This window comes from Talpa europaea (assembly GCF_964194135.1).
Source record: "Talpa europaea genome assembly, chromosome: 4".
Classification (NCBI taxonomy): Eukaryota; Metazoa; Chordata; class Mammalia; order Eulipotyphla; family Talpidae; genus Talpa; species Talpa europaea.
In genome coordinates, this window is record NC_140070.1 from 42,184,932 (window position 1) to 42,208,477 (window position 23,546).

The window sequence follows — 23,546 nt, forward strand, 5'->3', positions numbered from 1 at the left end:
AAAAAGAAGGGAATGGAGGCATCACACTCCCAGATTTCAGGCTATACTACAAAGCCATAATCATCAAAACTGCATGGTATTGGAACAAGAACAGACACACAGACCAATGGAATCGAAAAGAAAATCCAGAAATAAACCCACAGATTTATGGTCAACTAATATTTGACAAAGGAGCAAAGAATATGCATTGGAGCAAAGAAAGTCTGTTCAATAAATGGTGCTGGGAAAACTGGGCCGCTACATGCAAAAGAATGAAGCTTGACTACTACTTCACACCATACACAAAAACCAACTCAAAATGGATTAAAGAACTACACATAAAACCTGAAACCATAAAATACATAGAAGGAAATATAGGCGAAACACTGCGTGATTTGCACATCAAAGACATCTTTACAGACACATCACCCAAAGCAGTGATAGTGAAGGCAAAGATAAACAGCTGGGACTACATCAAATTAAAGAGCTTCTGCACAGCAAAAGAGACAATAACAAAAACAAAGAGAAACCCCACCAACTGGGAGAACATTTTTGCACCCAACACTAATGATAAAGGATTGATCACAAAAATCTGCAAAGAGCTGATGAGACTCAACAACAACAAAGAAAATAATCCAGTCAAAAAATGGGCAGAAGAGCTAAAAAGAAACTTCTCTGAAGAGGAAATGCAAATGGCCAACAGGCATATGAAAAAATGTTCAACATCACTTGTAATCAGGGAAATGCAAATCAAAACTACCATGAGATACCATCTCACACCAGTGAGAATGGCACATATTAAAAAAAACTAGCAACAACAAATGTTGGCGAGGGTGTGGAGAAAAAGGAACTCTTCTGCACTGTTGGTGGGAGTGCAAACTGGTCCAACCACTGTGGAGAGCTGTGTGGAGATTTCTGGACCTACTAAACATAGAGCTTCCATATGATCCAGCAATTCCACTCCTAGGTATTTACCCAAAGGACACAGAAACATCCATTCCAAAGAGCACCTGCACCCCTATGTTTATAGCAGCACTATTTACAATAGCTAAGCTTTGGAAACAACCCAAATGCCCAAAAACAAATGACTGGATCAAGAAGATGTGGTACATATATACCATGGAATATTACTCAGCATTCAAAAAAGATAAACACATGCAATTTGCAGCAACATGGATGGCGCTGGAAGGCATCATGCTCAGCGAAATAAGCCAGAAAGAAAAAGAAAAATACCGGATGGTCTCACTCATAGCAGGAATCTAGAAAACTTAAATAAGGGACCAGGAAAATGAATAACTACAAGAAAGTGAAAATCAAAATCAACAAAAATCTATGAACCAGAGACACTTTTTTGAGGGGGTGGGTGGAGGGAGGGGAGGGATTGGGGTCAAAATGGGGTGGTTGAAATTGTATGGGGAATATAAAAATAAAATTTATTATAAAAAATGGCTCATATGATAAATTTTATATATTTTTATAAATTATATAAAAATAAATTTTTATATTAGTTTTTTTAAAAATAAAAAAACTAATCAAGGTCTTTTGATAATTAAACTTGTTATCAAGTAGGTTGTCAGTATAAAAGTGATGGAACAAAAATAGAAGCTACATAATTTCCAGGCCAACCATGAAGGTGCCTCCATGAGCCAAGCCCATTTCACTCAGGTACTTACCACTACATGTACCAGAAGGCAGAAGAAACATTCCTTCTGGACACACACACTTGTAGCCCTTGGGACGGACAGGAGACAGAAGACACAAGTGGCTACAAGCCCCTGGAACACACACTGGGTATCTGCCTATTTTAAAATAGAAATATATTAGTTTAATTTCAAGTTTATCTATCCAGTCCAGTTCAAAGCTTGTTACTCCAGGGGAATTAAGCCATTTTTGTCTTAGGAGAAGGAGAACTCCTTGTTAGTTTTCAGGTTAGGCATCCTGGTCTTTGAACTCATGTGGCCTCCTGTCCCTCAGGTAGTGACCATTACAAATCTCTAGTAGGGTAGGTCCAATAAAGCTTTGAACAAAAACATCTTCTCCATTAGAGTCAAGGCAAAATGACTATCTAACTTGTTAAACAAGGACTCCCTTAGAAATAATGGTCTAGTTTCTTTTAGTTGCTTAAACCCATTCAAGAAATACTATGAGAGCTAACAGATACAAACAGACTGACTAAAAGCGTTTAAACGCCTGTCAGTGAATATTTGACTATCTTTTATAAGCAGGATTCTGGGCTTGTTTCAACCTTCTATTATCAATTGACATGTCAGTAATTAAGCTATTCTAGTACTTCTATTTTTTTATATTTTAGAAGTTAAAAAATGTGACCACTACACTGGACAAGCACAAGGTACATGTTTGGAATGAGTGTCCCAATCGATGTTTTTATTCCGTTTTTCTACTTAGCAATCTCGTATAGGTCTGGAATGCTATCCAGAACACCTCCCTTATCTCAAAAGAGATGTTTCAATAAGAGATTACAGTAGTAATTTAGGTAGTTTCAATGTAGTATGCAGGCTGATTCATAAATAAGCATGTGAAAAGCAAGCTGTTTACTTACTCTTTGGCTGCTGGGATTTGTGGAGGACTGAGAAAGCAGATATGGAGGCATTAAGCAGCACCACTCTCTCTTGTGGGGTGCGGGGTGAAGTATGGAACAGCTGTATTTTATTTGCCCAGAAGAAAGAGTTCTCAAATACAACTAGTCCCAGTGGATGTTCATCCTCCAAGAAGACCTCAGGGAAGGTATGCCTCCCCCTGCCATCCACCTTTACTGTCTCTATGGACTGAAGGGGTAGAAAGTCTCATGAGAACATGATAGCATGAAGAGGTGGCAACAATATTAGTGCTTTTTAGTTTCTGGGATGCTAATTATAAACATTTTTAGGTAATAGCAACTGAATAGAGAAACTCATCTTAGGATTCATAGAAAAGAATGTCAAAGCTAGTAAATTGGACCACTTCTTGGACAAATTGGTGATATGTTATACCAAGTAACTTCTAGAGATTACTGGCCACCATCTAAACATTCTACCAAATCCTTTCATTGCATTCTCAAATTGCCTTTTGACATATGTATTTTATTTCTTTTCAAAGAGGTATCAAAACCAAAATCAAAGCTAGAAAGAAATAAAAATATAACTCCCAAAACCAGGCTTTCAACCAGTGTTTTCTACTGGTCTCTTAGTTTGAAACAATTTCAAATGAGATAACATGAACTCTAATGTAAATACAAGACATGGAAGTACCTGTGCTTTCAACGAAGTGGTCTGCCATTTTGAAAGGTTTTGTACCATGGATACAAGATAGCACATAATACTACCAGGAAATTCCAGTGCTAAATTTGACTATAGAATATTTAAGAAAGCTGATACCATCTAGCTTAACCTAAAGATAATGTGTAATTATACCTTGCTCTTCTCTGTTTTCATAGCCAGAACATACTTCAGTGAGTTAATGCAATACTTAAAAGAACTTACTATTGCCTATAGTCATACCAAGCCCTTGCTCAATGGGTTTCCTTTTTTCTTGGGACCTACATAATCCTCTGTATCTAGGTTACCTTTTTATATTTGCTGATCCAGTAAAGCCTGTCAGTCACATGGTCAAGACTTAATCCTATCGGCTCCTCCATGGTTACAACTGCAAGCACCTTCCTATCAGAGCCATCCATCCCTGCAGTTTCAATAGTCCTCATGTCCCTCTCACCTTGATTCACCCAGTACAAGTACCTAAGAACAGCAAAAGTACAAGGTGTTAAAGAACCCTCTCAGGTACATGTACAATTTTCTGAACAGCAGGCTCCCTTAGCTCTCTCATGCAGACCTTATATTATTGCACTTCAAAGAATGCTGGAGATGTATGCTCCTAGACTTTTTTTTGGAGGGGGGGGAAGTCTCCATGACTCCATAATACTGAATTTAGACTTCAAAATTAAGAATTTTCTGGAGTAAATGAGACCTGGGTAGAAAAGTTTGATGTGTTCTCATCTAAAACATTTAATAAGATAACCAATGCTTTTGGATGTACTCCAAAAGAAACAATACTTACTTCCTTGCAGGAAACACTATTAGCTGTTGTGGAACAAGATCCTTTTCCAAGATTTTGACATAACCTCTGCCATCACTTAAGCCAGCACAGATGACCCTTGCAAAGCTGCTAGCCCAGTACAGCTGTCCTGTGAACCAGTCCAAGGAGATACTGTTCACTGCTCTAAGCTCTGGAACACAGGAGACAGCATTATGTCCCTATATTCTTCTACACATTTCTTACCTTGAAAAAAAAGACTCAATATAACTTTCTTTGGAACTGGACATCTTCTGATTTCAAGTGTTATGATAAGACAAATAGAACACAGGGAATAAGGATCAGAGATGTGCTAATGTGCTTACAATATATAGTGAACAGTAGGGAAAGACAAAGACATTAGCAGAGCATAACCAAGGAATCCAAGAAACTGTGACTTCAGTTGGGGTCAATATCATAGAAGCCTCAGGTGAATTATTATGAACTCTACCTCTTAATTTCTATCAGAGGATTTCCAGAGGTATCTCAGAGGAGTTAATATACTCAAAGTCACATACTTAGTGATCGGACTGAGACCTGGTTTTTGAGCCCATATAGTCAAGCTTTCAGTATATCCTAATATTGGTTGCATTCTCATATTATACTCTAAAGTTCCTGTAGACCAAAACTACATCGTCTTATTTCAAATCTGGATTTTACGAACACTTAGGATTCGTGACAAGTGAATCACAGATGATGCTCAAATGAATGCATATGCTTATGATCCCACATTTAAATAGCTTTAGAATGCTAAGTCTCTTAATGCCAAGAAACATACCTGGATAGAGGGGAACAGATTTCAGCTTCCCAAGAACAAACATATTTAAAACTTCATCCACCCAGAAGTACATGCTTCTCTCAAGATCATATGCAATAGATGTAGGCTTTGATTTTATAGGTAACAGAGTCTCATAGATGCCTGTTCTGTGATTCAGGACACCAAGTTCTCCATCTGCTGCTGTAAGAATTTTAACAGCATCATCTGTAATAGAAGTAGAAAAAGTGATATTAATTTGAAACATATTTTCACACCCTTCTCTTTAAGATTTTGTCCCCTCTCCCATGACAAAATCTACTTATCCCTGAAAACTGAACCAAGGTTCATACAGGAGAAATCTAAGTAACTACCTTACATTTTGCTTATTTCTTCCCTCTGAACTCCAGAGCACTGAAACTAGTCTTTGGAACTTTACCATCTTATTTGATTTCTGATTCAGCCCTTCTTCACACCAAGACATAACCAAGGAATCCAAGAAACTGTGACTTCAGTTGGGGTCAGTATCACAGTAGCCTGGTACATAGTAGCCAAGAATGATTAAGTGTCCAAGTGCTAAATAAACACAGGCCAAGTTAAGATGCTTGCCTGGTACATAGTAGCCAAGAATAATTAAGTGTCCAAGTGCTAAAGAAACACAGGCCAAGTTAAGATGCTTTGATTAGATGTCCCAAACATCTAGTTCTATGGCCTACAGAATAACTAATCATACTTGATGGCAACTGACATGATTGGCCAAAGAATGTGATTTTACCTAGTTTAAAGAAAGAATAAAGCAAATCATGTCTAATATTAGACCTTAAAAATGAATCATTTATACACTTTTATCTTAATTACTAAGAACAGAGGAGGATTTAGGCGTTGCTTTAGATACTGAAACTTACCTGTAACTTGACAGTCAGTGCCATTGTAGAGCTGGTAACCTTGAACACACTCGCAGGAGTATGAGCCTGGTGTGTTATGACATAGTTGACCACAAGGACTGTATGCCATAGAGCACTCATCTACATCTGGTGATAGATAGAGAATCAAAAATTAGAGAAAACCCAGGAATACTCTCTTGAGACTTTTTGTTCTTTTGAGCTACTTTTTGGATACTCAGTGGACATGTGTAATGTGGAAATCTCTGTGTCAGCTCCTGAACTATACAACCCCTATCTCCACATAATTCCCATGTACATCAATTATTTTAGCAGAAAGGTCAACAGAGGGACCCTAAATGCATGCTTGGCACAGAATACTGATCTATTACCCTAGCAACCTTCTGGGGATGTGTCACTTGTCAAGCCAGTCAGAATCTAATTCAGTATGACAAACATTAGGGCCTAAAGTTCATGAATGTGCCATATGATCTCTCATCTAAGATGATAAAACAAGCTTAAAACTCACAGGTATAACTGCAGAATTTAGGTAAGGCACTGTAACTTCTCAAAGTTGTTTGGGAGGGATCCTTTAAAGTATGAACATTGACATTTATATCAATAACTAAAGATAAAGAAGTTATGACCATACAGTGGGGAAATTAGAGTTTCTAACAAATGACAGAAACTGTAATGGGAAACCTGTATGGCCACAAGTGAAGGAATGTAGTTGAATTACTCTCTAACTCCATGCGCAAATTAAATTCAAAATGAATTAAAGACTTAGATATAAGACCTACAATAATAAAATATAGAGAAGAAAACATCCATACGTATCACAGTACCAATGATAAAGATATTTTTGTAGCTTTGACCTCTATGTTAAGGGAAATAAAAGCAAAAATAAAAAAGTGGGATTATTTGAGTTGAAAAGCTTTTACAAAGCATAAAATACATATAATTATATTTAAAAGACATTCCACTAAATGAGAGAAAATATTTACATATTCACAACCAAGAGTGGGTATTATCCAAGATACATAAAACTTTATAAAATTTAACAATGAAAAGCTATACACCAGAATTAATAAATGGAAAGCAGAGCTGATTGGACAGTTCACCAATAGACACATGTAAAGAAGTTCATCATCACTTTTAATAACAAATATGCCAGTAAAAACCATAATGAATTAATCATCTCACACCCATGAGAAAGGTACATATAAATTAAAACATCCCCCAATAACAAGTGCTAGAGAGGATGTTGAGGAAGAGGAACTGCACTGCTGGTGGCAATGTAAACTGGTATGGCCATTTTGGGAAGTGATTCAGATTTACCTTAAAATACTATAAATGGAAGTACCATACAACCTAGCAATCCCATTCTTGGGCGTATTTCCAAAGAACATGAAACTACTAGTTCAAAAATTTATATGCTCTGCAATGTTTACAGCAGCATTATTTACAATTGCTAGGACTTGGAAACAATCTAAGTGCCCAGTGACAAAAGACTGAATCAAGATGCAGTATGTCCACACCATGGAATACCATGCAGCCATAAGGAAAGAAAAAATGTTGCCATTTACAGACAGCAAAATGGAGTTCACAGAATTATGTCTAGTAAACAAGTCACAATTACAAAGTCAAATTTTGGACACATATAGTAGGTGATTTGATAAAGCAATGTACTTATAAAAACTAGCAGCCACTAGTAAAAGATACGAGGTTTCTGAGGTTAATTTGGGCTGGGGGAAGGAGGAAAGGTCAAAGGGTATAAGTGAAGAGGGTGGAGAAATGAAAATAGAGAAGAACTGGGAAAAAAGAGCCAAAACTATGTGTAAGAATTTAGTTAAAGTTGAGAAAAAAAGAAATATGAGGAGAAGTTAGATTCTCTAGCATAATTGTCTAACACTTTTAGTGTTTACAGTTAAAGGAAGAGAGTTATTATATCAATGATATAAGGAAAAAATGTGGCACCCCAGAGTTAACCTCTGTTAATATGTTGTGAATATCTTCCCAGGATACTACCTGCCACAAGGTAGCACACAAACATTTATTTAATGAAAAACAAAAAGTAAAAAATAAAGTGTGAATCATGGGGACTAGGAAGTTTATTTTGGCTTGGTTTGGTTTGGTTTTTTAAGCAGGAAGAAATATGGTTCCTTGGAGGCACAGCCAGAAAAACCATTCTTTCTCCTAAACCATGGGCTTCTAAAGTAGAATATTCCCTTTCCAGCCCAGGAGAATATCAGGATGTGGTTATAAGTCAAATTTAGTGGCCCACATGCCCCACAATGGGCCATAAACCATGAAGGATGCAGCAGACTCTAGAAGAGGAGGGACAAACTAAAGCCAGGCCCCTAAAAGGTTATAAACAGATACTGATTTTAGATTTTTTTAATGAAATAATAAGCTTAATTGCCTTATCCAAAATAGCTCATTACAATTCTTGACGACTTCTAATATTTTTTTAAAGATTTATTTATTTATTCATATAAGAACTGGGGTACAGGCCAGAGGCGTGGGGGAGTGTGAAGATTCACCAGAGACAGAGTGGGAAACAGAACAGGCAGATTGACTGAAATACACTGCTGAGGAGAGCAGTGAACGAGACAGGAGAGATCTGCTGCACCATGGGGGTTTCTCCCTGACTGGGGATTGAACTTGTGCTGCAGTGGCTGCGGACAGATTCATAGGTTGCGTCTTAACTCCTTGCACCACCAGGGAGGCCTGATGACTTCTCATATTAAAGACATTGTTGAATGTAACTATAATGCTATCTAGTAAGCCAGGGCCTTTCTTCTTGTATCCTTCCAATTTGAGTGGGTAGGGCTGCAGGCAGAACCCACAAAAGAGAGAAGGAAGGGACTGTTAAGTAAGAGTCACTAACCAGGCTCATTGTCTCAAAGCTGATCTACCCTTTAGGCCAAAACATCTACAATAATTCTTTTATTCTCCTAACCACATTTTAACCTAAAATGCCCCCTATTTGGGGGGTCAGTACTACAAAGTAACAGCCATAACACTTTCAGATTATTAGACAATATATGAAGGAAATGGGTCTCCCCGGTGGCGCAGCTGTTGAGCGCTGGGTTGCAAAGCTGCCTGCAGCCTCTGCAGTGCCGGTTCCATCCCAGGCTGCTCCCCGGCCACCGGAGGAGGGTCCCACATGGCGCGCAGACCTCTCCTGCGGCCCACTGCTCCCCTCAGCAGTGTACTTAGGTCCTTCTGCCTGCTCTGCTCCTCGCTCTGGCTCTGGTGAATTCTCTCACCCTCCCGTGCTTCTGACTGTACCCAGTGCTTGTATAAATAAATAAATAAATAAATCTAAAAAAAAAAAAAGACATTGCATTTAAAAAATATATATATGAAGGACATATGAAATTTGTTTTTGCTATTCTGGCATTATAATCCCATCTTACAAAGGGGAGAAATAAGACTTAGAGGATTCAATGACAAAGAAGTTCAGCTAGCCAAATGTATAGTGGACTCTAATTTCAGAATCTATCCAACCAATCATGCCACAGACCTTAGGTGTGGCCACGAAGTAACTATTTATTCCAAGACCATTTATTCCAACCCTGAAATTCTATAAAAGATGTTAAATTCATTTCCCCATTAGTCGATATTGACCTACACTGCTCATAAAAGAGGATGATGACAAGCATTGGCAAGAATGTGGAGCAACTGGAACCTTGCATATTGCTGGTGGAAATGTTAAAGGGTGCAGCATTGGGTAAATGTTTAAACGGAACTTACTATATGATCCAGCAGTTTCTTTAAAAAAAAAAAAAAGATTTATTTACTTGTGCATACAAGAGCTAGGGTGTAGACCAGAGGTGTAGGGGTTGAGAGGATTCACCAGAGACAGAGTGGGGAGCAGAACAGGCAGATTTACTGAAATACACTGCTGAGGAGAGCAGTGAGCGGGAAAGGAGAGGTCTGCTGCACCATGTGGGTCAGCTCCCCTGCTGGGGGATTGCACTCATGCTGCAGTGGCTGGCAATAAATTGGTAGTACTGAGACTTAACACCTTGTGCCACCATGCAGGCCTTGATCCAGCAATTTCACTTGTGGTATATATATGCAAGAGAACTGAAAGTAGGCAATCGAACACACTTAAATACCAATGTTCATAGTGGCATTACCTGTGAGAGCCAAAACAACCTAAGTGTCCCTGAACAGGTAAATGGATAAACAAGATGTAGCATATATACATATACACAAAGGAATATTACTTGGCCTTTAAAAAGGAGGGAAATTCTGATACAAGTTACAACATGAACCTTAAAGACATGCTAAGTGAAAAAAGCCAGACACAAAAGGAAAATAACTATGGGATTCCACTTATATGCAGTAGTGGAATAGACAAATTCATAGATACAAAAAGTCAATAGAGGCTAGCAGGAAGGAGAGAATGGGAAGTTATCACTTCATGGGAACAGTTTCTGTTGCAGATGATGAAAGAGCTCTGGAATGCATAGTGGTGAAGGTTGCACAACACTGCAAATGCAGTTGATGCCACTGATTTACACACTTAAAAATGCCAAATTTTATATTATGAAGATATTATATTATATGAAAATAAAAATGTCTTAAAAAGATAAGCCAAAAAGTTCTGACCTCCACAGCTCTGACCATCTAGCTGTAATTGCCAACCAGGTCCACAGGAACACCGGACACCCCAGGTTGTGTCACTGCACTGCCCGGTGCAGCCCCCATTAATTTTAGAGCAGTTTTTACCTGGGAGAGACAGGGCAGTGGTGAGTACAGGTGAAAGAGGTGAAAGTTCAAACATTTTATAAACCATATTGTATCAGGACTATCTACATTCAAGTGAGCAACAGATGTCTGGGTATGCATAACCTTTGACACTGTCCTCTTCCCTAGGACCATGAGGCACTGGGGGAAGACTGCACTAGAAGGAAAGGTTGGCATCATGGAGTAGGGGAAGCCATTTCTTTTTAGGCTAACATTCTGGACAATTCCAGGTGTGGGTGTGTTATCAGTCATGGAAAAACCAGCAACCTCTTCACTATTTTCTCTAGAATCTATGGATGGTTTAGACCCTCCCCTCAGAAAATGATACAATTTACTAATCCAACGAACACAGTTTAGAAACCCATACTTTCTACCATTTCTTAGCTTTTAGCATTTCTTATTTGCATTCCTTTGACGAAAAGCTTCTTTTGGTCTTTAACAGCACTGGAGGGTTTCACAGCACATATATAAAGATCAGATTTAGGGAGGAAGTTAAAAGACAAGATGAAAAATGACTTGGGGACAGATGCCTACTCTCCCTCTGTTTCAACTGGAACCAACTGTGATCTTTACAGTGCGAATTACAGGATTCAGGATTGGGGCTGCTGGCTCAGTAGACTCCCTTCTCTCCAGGAAAGTCTTCCCAAGTCCTTTCTCTGCTAAATCCTGGGAGATTTCACTATTTTGTCTTTGCAAACGATTCTCAGTGGCAAAATTTGAGTTCTTTATTCAACAATCTTAGAACAATATAGATTGAGTTGTTTAGCTAGTCTATTTCTCTAAAGCTATAACATTTGAGCAACTCTTAAAGTTTTATAGCTCCTTTAACATTTATACACACTCAGGAGACCAATGCCAGGAACTGCAATTTGTCGTATGTAAGGGATCCATCACTGAAAAATAACTGCTTGTCTACAAGAGTTGGTCCTAGCATTCTCTCAGAGTAGACCCCTATGCACTGGCCATATGGATTAATGGAGACATTTGCTCATTGAGCTATTCAGACTTTATCTCCTCCTGCTTTAAACCAAGAGACTGGTTTCTTACCACATGTAGTGGGTTCGTCAGTGCCATCTGTACAGTCTGCTTTCCCATCACACATCAGGGATTCTAGGATGCATTTTCCTTCATCACATCTAACCATGCCTTCTGGACAGAAAGCTGTGGAGGAAGTTAAGCATTCTTTTTCATCAATATTTGTGTTGGGGAGTGGGGAGAGTGGGAATAGACATCTCTTACACCAGGCAGGTGAGCTGGTAATATTTCTACAAACCAAAGTAAATCTAGGTAGGGAAGCAAGTTCTATCTTTGTAAGCAGGTTTTTTTTTTTAACCCAATCTTTTAAAATATTTTATTTATTTATTTTTGCATAGAAGAACTGCGCTGTAGGGCCTCCCCTGGTGGCGCAGCAGTTGAGCACTGGGCTACGAAGCTTCCTGAGGCCTCTGCAGCACCAGTTTGATCCCAGGGCCACCGGCGAGGGTCCCACATGGTGCGACAGACCTCTCCTGCTGTGCCCGCTGCTCCCCTCAGCAGTGTATTTCACCAGTCTGCCTGTCTTATTCCCCACTCTGGTGAATTCTCTCACTCTCCCATGCTTCTGACTGTACCCAGTGCTTGTATAAATAAATAAATAAACAAACAAACAAACAAATAAATAAATCTTTAAAAAAAAAAAAAAGAAGTGGACTGTAGGCCAGATGTGCTGGGGGTGAGAGGATTCACCAGAGTCAGAGTGGGGTGCAGAACAGGCGGATTTACTGAAATACACTGCTAAGGGGAGCAGCGGGGGAGACAGGAGAGGTCTGCTGCACCACATGTGAGTTAGCTCCCTGGCTGGGGATAAATCTCAGACCTTATCAGTCATGATAGCCCTGAGACTTAGCCCCTAGGCCACCAGGGGGGCCCTTTGTAAGCAGTTTTAAGAGAATTGGGAACTTAACATCTTTGTTATCAAGCCTTAAGACATCTGAACATCAGATTGAAATAATCAAATTAAAGTGAGTTGATATTAAGTAGTTCTAATTGAAATGGTTTTAAAGTCAACAAAACAATCCTAAAAGAAATATTTGCTTAAGAAACCAGTTTATTTTAAAAATGTTAGACTCTGAATATATTAAATACTGTAGATTCAACTCTAGAAATATTGAATCGGATTGTTGGTGGGTCCATTATGTCATGTGTATGTGGCTAGAAAAAAAGGCATAGAGCACCCACCAAGTTCTTTGGGGGGTTTTCCTTCTTCAGTGAGGAACTTCCCCCTCTGTATTCACTACACAAGGCTAAGGGCACCTGTTAGGAGGCCTTCTCCCATCTGGATGCTCAGGTTTTGTCTGCACCGGCCAAATTGACTGGTGGTAACAATCTAGGCAGTGCATAGTGTGTACTTTGCAGCTACTATGCAGCATTGCTCTATATTTCCATGAGTGACTAAATTTTGGTTATTGTGAGGAAACATCCTGTTTTTAGATACAGGATGACAGTCTTAGTCATAGGAATTAAAATGCAACTTGCAAAAAGCAGCCCACACAGTGCACCTTTCCCTTAAAAGGAAACAAGGAACAAAACTCACCACAGACGTCCTCATCGGAGGAGTCCCCGCAGTTGTTGGTGCCGTCACACTTCCAGCCGTCTGCCACACACACCCTGTTCTTGCACTGCCATTGCCCAGGTAGGCAGTGGCTCTGGGGACAGCGGCCTTCGTAAGAACCCTCTTCACAGTCCTCAGGGGCATCACAGAGCTCCCGAGCATCACGGCACAGAGAACTTCCCGGACACTGGATTTTTTGGCCAGGACAGGCTGTCAGTACCTCTAAAAGGCAGGAATTGGCTCAGTGAGGTGGAAGTGCTATGCTACAGACTTATTTTGGCATGAATGGCTTGCTCATGAGCTCTGTCTATAAAAAAACAAGAATTGAGAAAGACAGTAGCCATGGAGATGAGCAATATACAATTTTGTATATTGAAATTTCATCCTAAAAATGTTTTTAAATAGAATCAATAAAGCTAATAATCTTTTTATTTTCAGGTAATTTTCTTTTCTTTTTTTAAAAAGATATATTTATTTGTACAAGAACTGGGATACAGGCCAGAGGAATGGGAGGGTGAGAGGATTCACCAGAGACAGAGCCTGGAGCAGGACAGGCAGATGGACCAAAGGCACTGCTGAGGGGAGCAGCGGGCGAGACAGGAGAGGTCTGCTGTGCCATGTGGGCGTCTCCGTGGCCGGCTGGGAATTGAACCTGCACAGCAGAGGCTGGGGACAGCTTCACAGCACTGTGCTTAACCGGCTGCGCCACTGGGGAGGCCTATTTCAGGTAATTTTCTAAAAATAAGTTAGTGGGTAAAAAAAAGTCATCTATAATACCAGGGAAAACTTAACACCTGGGTTGAGCCTATGTGGCAGAAGGCTTGCTTGTTCCCTTAATACTGTGGTTATGAGTCAACGCTTTTAACTAACAGAATAGGACTAAAGATAAAAAGCTGTACGCGCTTCTGACTGTACCCAGTGCATGTATAAACAAAAACAAACAAACAAACCAGCAAACAAATAAATAAAGCATGCCTCTATAAAAAAAAAAAAAAAAAAAAAAAAAGCTGTACGTGCCACAGTGAACCTCGTCGGAACCATCCAGGCAGTCGCCAGCACCGTCACAAAGCCAGCTAGTAGGAATACACCTGCCGTCGTCACACTGCCAAGCCCGGGGGTGCCCTCGGCATGCTTCCTCTGCGGGCCAGGGGCAGCGGCATTCAAGAAGATACAAAAAGGAAGGTGCTTGTCAGGAATCTAACAGCTTTTAAATTTGGGTTTCATATTAAGCATTTTCATTAGCAAAGGAATAATTAATTCTGCTTTGCTTCTAGAGTCCACCCTAAACGTGCCTGTTCTTGTCATGTGACCCCTGACAGCATCACACAGGCCCCCCTCCCACCCTCCGACGATGTCCACCATTTTACAGGGCACGGTTGTCCAATAAAAGTTTCTGTGAAAATGGAAGAATTTTAATTCTGTTCATCCCAAATGGTGGCCACTGGTTCTTGAACACTGAGATGTGACTAGTATGACAGAAGGATTGAATATTATTATTTTAGGTATTTAAATAAATTTAAATCCTTACATATGGCCAGCAGCCACTGTGTAGAACAGTATAGATTCATAGGTTTACTTCCTTGAATTCTTTTGGTATTTGAGACGATGGGAATGTTCAAGAACCTGGGAGAAATTCGTTTTTGATTAGACCTTAAAATTTCCAGCTAAGTATGCCTACAAGCAGAAGGCCACAATCATGGGAAGCTGGTGAAGTGCACGGGGGCAGAGCACAAGGAATTATTTTCTAACCTGTAACATGACATGTGTGACTGTCAATATTACATGTTTAATATCAAATGGATCGTGTAAATTTATGTCATAGTAATTGATACCCCAAGAATGTGCATGTGGAGTAAACAAACAGCACTCACCGAGGAGGGGTTTTTCTCCTTTAAGGAGAAAATATCTTTTCCATATGCATAGCACAAGGACCTGCGGAATCTGGTTTAAGAAGCTCACATATGCGGGTGCTCAGGGGCCTCTTCTGGGACTCTGAGCCCTTTTAGCACAGAAGTTCTTGAGATTTGTTTAACAAGACATGTACCAAATGGCAAACCTGTCTTTATGAGAATGATAGGACTTTTTGGTTGGCTGGTTGTGTAGGTTTTTGTGCTTAAGTTGAAAGCTGTGTTTAACTTGAAAGCTGTTAGTTTAGTTGTAGATCTCTAAGCCTGTGAAGGTTGAACTGGTTTATTGTATACAGAAAGTTGTATGCACTGGGGTCTGCAAGGATTTCATACAAAGAATCTCTGTATTATTCAAGTTTGAGTGATATCACATAGATGTTTAAGCCTATTCAAGGGAGGAATCAACCTTTTGCTGAATTTTCCATATTAACTAGCCTGCCCCACTTGTCTTAACAGAGTTACCTATACTTAAGCATCCGTGGTCTTGTCCACTGAGATCCTGCAAAAACCCAGAGCACCTAATATTTCTGAATACCCCTTAATGGGGTGACAACCACGAGAACGGACACTGCTGGCCACGCACATCGCACTAAGGATCCTGTATAGATAGCGCATGATGCAGTAGTGAGAAGAGCTCACTTACCACACTGCTCATCAGTCCCATCGGGACACTCTTGCTCTCCATTGCAGAGCCAGGTCACAGGGATGCATTTCTCACCACACATAGCTTGCCTGGTCCTGTTACACTTTGCTTCATCTGCATGGAATGACCAAGAAATCAAGCCATGAGAATTCTTGGCTCACTCTGGTACTCAAGAGAACATCTTTTCAGGATAAGCTGCAACCAAAGGTAATTTCGCAAAGCCTGCCTTCCCACCTAACCCCCAGGAGAACACAAGGGGGAATCCAGTATCCTAAACACCCTAATGCATTCTCTAGTGATGACCCTAGGGAACCCTTCTTTCTGGCCCTGTGGAGCTGTTGATGGGGTCTTGGCTCTTGCTTCCCTGTTTTCCTAGTAAAATGGGGTGGACTCACACTTATGTGAAAAAGGCAGGAATACTTTTCCAGTTCTGGCTCCGTCTCAAAGACTCAGTATGAAGAGTTTTAAGTTAGAAGTCTAGGTTCAAACAACTTGAATCTAGTTTACTTTTAGACTTAGAAAGATACATCCTAAAAACTGATTAGGGTTTTGGATCCTATAGATTATAAAAATACTTCTAATAGCCTGGTTGCAAGTAATTGTAAGTTTTCAGCTACTTACAGGACATTAACTTATATTATCTATTTTACTTATCTCATGAACATATGTCCCTTAACCTTAAATGTTTAATGGTCCAAAATAAGCCTATTGTGCATTTAACTTATCACATAGTCCTAACTTTCAAAGAGAAAAGGCCAGTCCTTACCTCCTAGAAAACATTAGCTATGTGGTCTGTGCTAGTAAGAGTCTCTGCAAGATGCAGTAAAGCCTCAGCAAGTCCCACTTCCAGAGAGAACATGAGTGTAAGGAATGGAAAGCCATGTACAAGGCTTTGTCATAGAAGTTGACGGTGACATTACACAGACTACACCTTCTTTGGTAAAGATCACGTCTTAGTCTTGTATCCCACCAAGATGGTATTTTTAGAATAGTTACTCGATGTTTGATTTTAAAAGGTTGGCTTATAATAAGCACTATAAGTAAAATACTCAGGAAGTATTGGTTATGAATAAATAGATAACAACTTTGCCAGAAATCTACTCACATACCATCCCAGAAATGCACTTAACTTGAAGTTGAGAGCATTTATATTAGCACCCACTAACATGGTGCACAGGCTCAGACAGGCTACACAGGCTGGCGTTTTCGTTAGACCGCTTACAACAAACAACATGACCTTGGGAGTCACCTCCTCTCTCTGGGCCTGTCTTCTTGTATAAAATGAGACTAGAAAATAAGTGAGGATTCAAAGATTAAATGAGCACAAATCCCGTTGACACAGTACCCACCACATAAATGCATATAAAGTGGTAACTCTCTTGCTGTCTCTTCCACAGATACTTCTAGAAGAATCCCAATAAGGGTCACAGTCAGCGCTCAAAGGCTCAAAGTCACATTCCTTCAACAATTATTTTGCCCTGATGAATCTCAATCTGTCAAACATGAGCACAAATCCTACACAGTATCTGCAAATGGGGCACATTTATTTATGTATTAAATTTATGGTAGCTCTCAGTCTGTCAATATACAAAGTACAAGGATCACATGCTGTTCTAAAACAGACATTGCAAAGAGTGCCAGAAGGCACTAAAAACCGCCACTTAATAAAACACAAACCAAAAAAAAAAAAAAAAAAAGAGTAATTTTAACTCCTGTTGCTGGCGTGGTGTGAAAAGACCACCCAGAGCAAGTGCTTCCTGTCACAGCTGAGATGCTGCACCAGGTCAGACCAAGTCCTGAGGGTTAGAATCCCTCCTGGAAGACAATTCAGTTGGTAAGTGACACCTACTCCCAACCACTTAACAAGCAAGGGTCTGCCTAAGCTAAAATGATTTAAAACCTGCCTTCCTTAGAGAGCGGCACCTGTCAGAAGAGACCCTCAAGTGTGCAGACCAGGTGGTTCCACAAACATTGGGTACCTCCCACACCTGCCTCCTTGGGGTCTCCTTAACCCTGAGGGTAGCAACAAGGGCAACAAGAAGTTGCTCCCAACCTGCACCTCAGTGGAGGCCTCTTCCACTTCTTGATTATTATGAGAGTCTGGAACGAGGCACCTGGGCCTCCAAGAGGCCAGCTCACTTCCTGGTGAACACTGTTGGACAGACCATCTGAGACCAGGACTAGAAAGCAAATCCTACTGGTGCCTGACTAGGTAGGGTACTATAGAGGCCAGGAGAGAGAGTGCACCAGGTATGAGGAGAGCTCCCTTTCTAGCCTGTTTGGGGATCAGATGGGGAGAAAGCACCAAATTCCTCACTGAGCCCCCTACCCTCCCATCCACAGGCAGTTTTGTAAAGGCACCTGGTGCCACTCCAGAAGGCCCAGCCTCGCCCTTCTAGGTAAGTCACCTGGGAAGCGAGAGTGCCCCAAGCTCACCAGCTCTCAGCAGCCCCAGCAGGCCTGAGGCCCCTCCACCCTGTGTGATCCCTTCCCTTGGTACCCCACTCACCGACCCGGGAGCCCCCGAGGCCACCCAGCATGGCCAGCACCTGCGGCAGGAGCAGAATGAGCGCCAGACGCCCCATGGCCTCTGGAGGGGACCGGTGTGCGGACCCCGATCTCCGCGCCAACGCCGCGGGGCCGGGAGTGCGTTCGCTGGGGCGCAGCAGCCAGGCGAGAGAAGCGCTGGGAGCGCTTGGCGGTTCCGTCTGGCTTTATCTCCCGAGCCTAAGGCTCAGCGAAACTGCTGCGCGGGGGTGAGGGGCTGGGGGCGGGAAGAGTTGAAGTCGCCAACTCTTGGGGAAAAGCTGCACGGAAGGGGTGCGGACTGCAGGGGAAGCGGCTGTGCACTCGTCGGGTCGGATCTCTGGCTATTTAGTGGGAAGGAGTGGCCAGGGGCTTCCACCCCCTCCTGTAATGGGACAGCGGACACTTGGCTAATTCAGGGCCTGACCCTTAGGGACAGGGTAGGCTTGGTGACCACTCTTAAGTAAAGGCGCCTAACTTTTATGTGCATGTGAATTATTTGGCAGTCTCTTTAATAGGCAGAAGCTGAACTTGAAGGTCTAGGAGGGGTGAGATTCTCTGACTCCTAGGTGATGTTTTGTTGCTGGTCCTCAGACCTCACTTTGGAAAGCAACGTCTCTGTAGCTCCAAACCGAGGTCCCCAGGGAGGACTGCAACACTCCGGAGTTGTCTTCCCCTTGGGGGCTCTCTCTGTCCCTTCTGCCCCCTCTCTCCCCTCTGCCTCTCTCCCTTGTACCAAGGCATTCCTGCCCCTGGGTGTGCGAGGACAGCTCTAGCTGGTTAGTGATCAACAACCTAAATATAAGTAACTTAAAAGCCTCCACCACTACCACCACCACACATACACTCCATTTCTCTTTCAGTTTATATCACTGTCACTGTAACAAACAACTGGACACAGACAGGGATAGAGTTTGTTGGTTCCAAACCAGAGTTAAACGCAATCCTGCCAGGGCCATAAACTTAGAGGACTGACTGCAAGAAATTAGAGGTCATTTTATCCAAAAGCGGACATTTACACAAGAGATGATGGATAAAGATGAGAGTCTGTGATACCTTCCCTTTAGTGCCAGCCTCCCTCCCACCCCCTCCGCAGCTCAGCTGTGACATTCCTTCTTTCTTGTACACCAGGAGAGGCAAGTGTCAGATTCTTGGAGAGAACAGGATGGAGTTAGAATTTAGAATGTAAAACTGGCAGGAACAGTTGTAGTGTTTGGAAATGAACACAGCAATAAAACACGATGAAAAAAATAGAAACAGAAAAGTGAATTGCTAAGTGCCTTCTTAGATTTTATTTGCAACACAATACTCCAACAGCTTTCTTTTAAATCATACCTCCTCTTCATGTTCACTGCAGTCCCATCAAAGCATACTTTGAAGACATCAGAATGCCATATGCTCTAAAGTTTTCCTTAAATTCATCGTGTGGTTTGATTGCATAAAGCCAATTAAAAGGACCCTTCTGTTTTTAACAAGAATCTCCTAAGTGCTCTTATTGATTTCTGCTGAAATGTTGTTTGCTTTGGAAACAGATTCTTTTAGATGCTTACTGGTGTTCAGTGACACAGGAGAGCAACTTGAAATTGTATGAAGAGAGACTAGTTTTCCTCATAGGAAGGCCATTGAAGCTGGAAGTAAGTACCTGGGACTGGTGGATGGTAGACCGGGGTTCAAATCTCAGTTAAGTGGGATGATGAATGCACACAAATGGCAGCTTTATTGTAATAAAACTGTCAGCACCAGTTCTTAGTAACCCATAGCAGCTGAGGAAGCCATAGACGTGGGTGATATAAGTGATAAGTCATTTAAATAAAGTTTATATTTGTCTTTAAATTTTTCTAGTCTTTGACTCATTCTTCCTTCGTGATATGTGCTGTCTTTCCTATGTCTCTCCCACTTTTGCCACTTTCTCTTTTAATTCTACTTTGTCAGCTTGTGGAGGACAGAATAATATCCCCTCCCCAAAATAAGTCTCATATTCTAATCTTCAAAGCCCAGGCATACGTTACCTTGCTTGGCAAAAGGCACTTTGCAGGTGTGATTAAAGTAAGCTCTTAAAATGGGGAGACGATTCCGTATTACTCAGGTAGACCCAATGCAATCACAAGGGTCCTTAGAAGAGAGTGGAAGGCAGAGGAGGACATGTCAGGACAGAAGCAGAGGTTGGAAGGATAAGAATGCCAAAGAATGAGGGAGGCTTCTAGGAGATGGAAAAGACAAAGATGCAAAATTTCCCCTAGAACCTCCAGAAGGAACACATGCCTACAAAAAGCTTGCAATTGTCCCATAATACCTATTTTAGACTTCTAACCTCCAGAAATGCAAGACAATACATTTGTGTTCCTTTTAAGTCACCAAATTTGTGAGATATATGTGTATATATAGGATTCTACATTATGTGTATATATATGATTCTACACATATATATACATTATATGTGTATATATATGATTCTACATTATATATATCTCATATATATATATATATATATGATACTCCCACTATGATTCCACAAATGGGAGAGCTATTTTTTTTTAAGTAAGTATCTAGATGACACTGATTAGTAAGATGGAAATTTATTTAAAATTGTTGTTGAATGAATAGTGGGTTTGGGACCATATTTTCTCAATCAATAGTTATTGGAGGCATATTTGGCAGACTCTCCATATTGAATCCTTGACCCATAAGTGAGAGTTATTAAGGCCAACTGAAGCTCTAGGAACTGCCTTACCCAAATCACAAACCAAAGCAATATTGCCTCCCCAAGATTGGTGCCAGTATCAGAGACTTGAAATATATAGCTAACTGCTCATGCATCTCTAGTCCATATATCTGTTTAGTGCAAAAACTGGCTGCATGTTGGAGAATGAGAATTAATCTCTGTGAATTATTGTAAACTTTATCAGGTGGTGACTACAATTGTAGCTAATTTGTAACATGTGGATCTAAATGGTAGCCAGATGCCAGGAGATGTAGGCCTCAAGTAAATCAAAACAGCTCCTGGCATCTTTTCTACTGCATATATAGATATTTCCCTTAGTAACTAACAACGACAATCAAAAGCCATTTGCTTTGTCTGATATTACATTTTAAGGTTCTGTCAATCTCCTGTCATAGTCTGCAAAGAATTTTACTGTCTGGGCATTCCACGTAATATGTTAGTTCACAGCATTGGTCGGACCTGGTAACAGGAAATAGCAAGTACCCTAGAATTTTAATGAGATTCACATGGGGTAGGGGGAGGGGCTGTGTAATCCCATGGGAATATTGATGAAGGCACAAAAATCAGGGGTCCAGGGCATGTCAGGACAAACCTAGGAGAGCAAGGCTTCTCTCCAATTCCACGCCCTGACCTATCTATCAGTAGTGCTGAACCGGCCCCTTAGCTACTTCTCCATTACTTATCCTTCTGCTCTGCTCTGCACCTGAGGTAGCAGGACTCTAGACTCTACAGTAATGTTGGCTGTGTTGGCTTCCAGCTAGGTTTGACCAATGGGAGATGTCACAGGAGATAAGAGGGTGGGAAGAGTGGAGAGCCAAGGAATTTCTTTCATCCTCCCTTGGGTCACATCTGCAGTAGTAGAAGCTTCTCCTTCACAGATCCTGCTCCCGCCAGAGAGGCTTGTTGCAGTTCCAGTGTCCCTGGGGTGACCCTGGCCCTGGGCTCTGTTAACCCTGCCTGTCTTCCACCCTTAAGACTAGGTTTCTATTTCCTAATCTCTGAGTTATCGCATTGTCTTCTGATCTTCATGATGATCCCATTATCTATGTAACCACTTTTATGGTTTAAATTCCCCATATTTTGAATATAGAGTGTTTTGTTTTTGTTTAATTTTGTTTGTTGCTGATTTTGTTTTAGTTGTCACCAAATAGTGGAATCAGATATATTGAACCACCATGCACATGCCTTTGGGAAAATGGATGAAAAACATGTTTTATTTCTGCATACAAGTTGCCTGAGAATGCTAGAAATAAGTATGACTTACCAAAAGGTCCTTAGCCTGGTTTACACAAAGCCACAACAACTGGTTAATAGAATAAGAAAAAAATCCCTAAATTGACTGTAGGGAATTTTGACCATATTATCCATCTTCTGGCCTGAGGGCATGACACTGAGTAGATTCAACATCAGAGAACCTTGTATTATTGTTTGTATTTTTTGAGAAACTTGTATGTTTGAATGTATGCTATTTATTTAATATAAAGCACTGTAAAACCCTGACATTTTGTAAACAAAAAGCAAAACCTTGGGGCTATTGTAATTTTCATTACAAGAGCATTTGGTGATCTTTATTGAATTTGTGAAAGAGAAGTGTTGAAGCGATACTGATTATTTTTAGAATCCTTAAATAGCTTTTTATAAAAATACAGAAATATTAACTATATTACAGATCTGTATGTTGAATTCAAAACAGGAAATATTCCAGGTAATTGGGTAACTAAGTCTTGGTTGTTCTAAAATAAACTATTATTGTTGCGTTAGCAACACCACACTGATAAGAAAAGAACGAGTCCTGCAGCAGGCTATAGGATGTAGGATGCTGCCGAGAGCAAGATCTTGGCCTTTTCAGTGACAGAGAAAAGGGTGGGTCAAACTGAATAATGGATTTTGGGCTTTAGGAAGGGTGAGTCTGATTATGTACTCCTGACCCCTACCCATGACTCCAATCTTATTAACAAGGCGTTCCTCCGATCAGCCCTTAGGGTGCAAAGTACATCAGTCACCGCCCCCTGACCTTTCCAAGTCATACCTCTTGATGTATACCCATTGCCGCATGGCCATCAAGTGTCCTGCTGTTGTCTAACTTGAAAGGAGCCTTGTTCACCTATATACTGTATCATTTTGTTAGTGTTGGGAAACTGTATAAAAAGTATAGTTTAGGGATCAGACAGTAATTACCACAGAACTAAAAGAATAAATCAGAAAGAAGGGAAAATGGGGGCAGTGTAGGCTAGGGAAGTTTGGCAGGAGTAGGAGAAAGAAGGCAAGAAGTAGAACAAAAAGAGAAAACAGCCTTAGGTATGAGTAAGAACAGAGCTGAAGACTCCAGCCTAGATGACCCTGCAGAGGCCCATGGCTGGTCTCTCCCAGTGCCAATCTATTCTTCTCTCTGCTGAAAGTCATTTTACCAAAATACCTCCCTCTATGTCATTCCCCTGCCCCCACTTTTAGTGATGTGCTGTTGCCCTTCTTATAATCTCTAAACTTGAAACCATCCACCTCCCATTCTGTCCTCAGTTCATCCTCCCAACTTTGTCTTACCCAACTCACCATGGGTTCACTAACACAAGTCCTCCAACAGAGGCTCATGCTTTCATTGCTTTTATGTCGAAAAGATGGTGGATTCAAAGTGCAAAGATTTTGCATTTTGCATGCAAAATCTTGTCACTATTATAGAAATTTGGACAATGGAGACTTCCTAGAGGCTAGATTTATTTT

At 40.9% G+C, this 23,546-nt stretch overlaps 1 protein-coding gene across 1 annotated transcript in view; it reads right to left on the reverse strand.

The window, feature by feature from the left end:
• Nucleotides 1-18,165, reverse strand: part of LOC311170212 (low-density lipoprotein receptor-related protein 2-like) — a gene marked incomplete at both ends in the record, with an annotated part of 47,249 nt that extends 29,084 nt beyond the window's left edge. Inside the window, 12 exons of the mRNA XM_084232601.1 lie at nt 1,653-1,778; nt 2,540-2,765; nt 3,542-3,710; nt 4,030-4,198; nt 4,823-5,026; nt 5,704-5,829; nt 10,303-10,422; nt 11,488-11,674; nt 13,020-13,217; nt 13,911-14,167; nt 15,581-15,694; nt 18,090-18,165. Coding sequence (XP_084088727.1) covers nt 1,653-1,778; nt 2,540-2,765; nt 3,542-3,710; nt 4,030-4,198; nt 4,823-5,026; nt 5,704-5,829; nt 10,303-10,422; nt 11,488-11,674; nt 13,020-13,217; nt 13,911-14,167; nt 15,581-15,694; nt 18,090-18,165 — 1,972 coding nt within the window. The remainder of the gene's footprint in view (nt 1-1,652; nt 1,779-2,539; nt 2,766-3,541; nt 3,711-4,029; nt 4,199-4,822; nt 5,027-5,703; nt 5,830-10,302; nt 10,423-11,487; nt 11,675-13,019; nt 13,218-13,910; nt 14,168-15,580; nt 15,695-18,089) is intronic.
• Nucleotides 18,166-23,546: the final 5,381 nt, after the last annotated feature.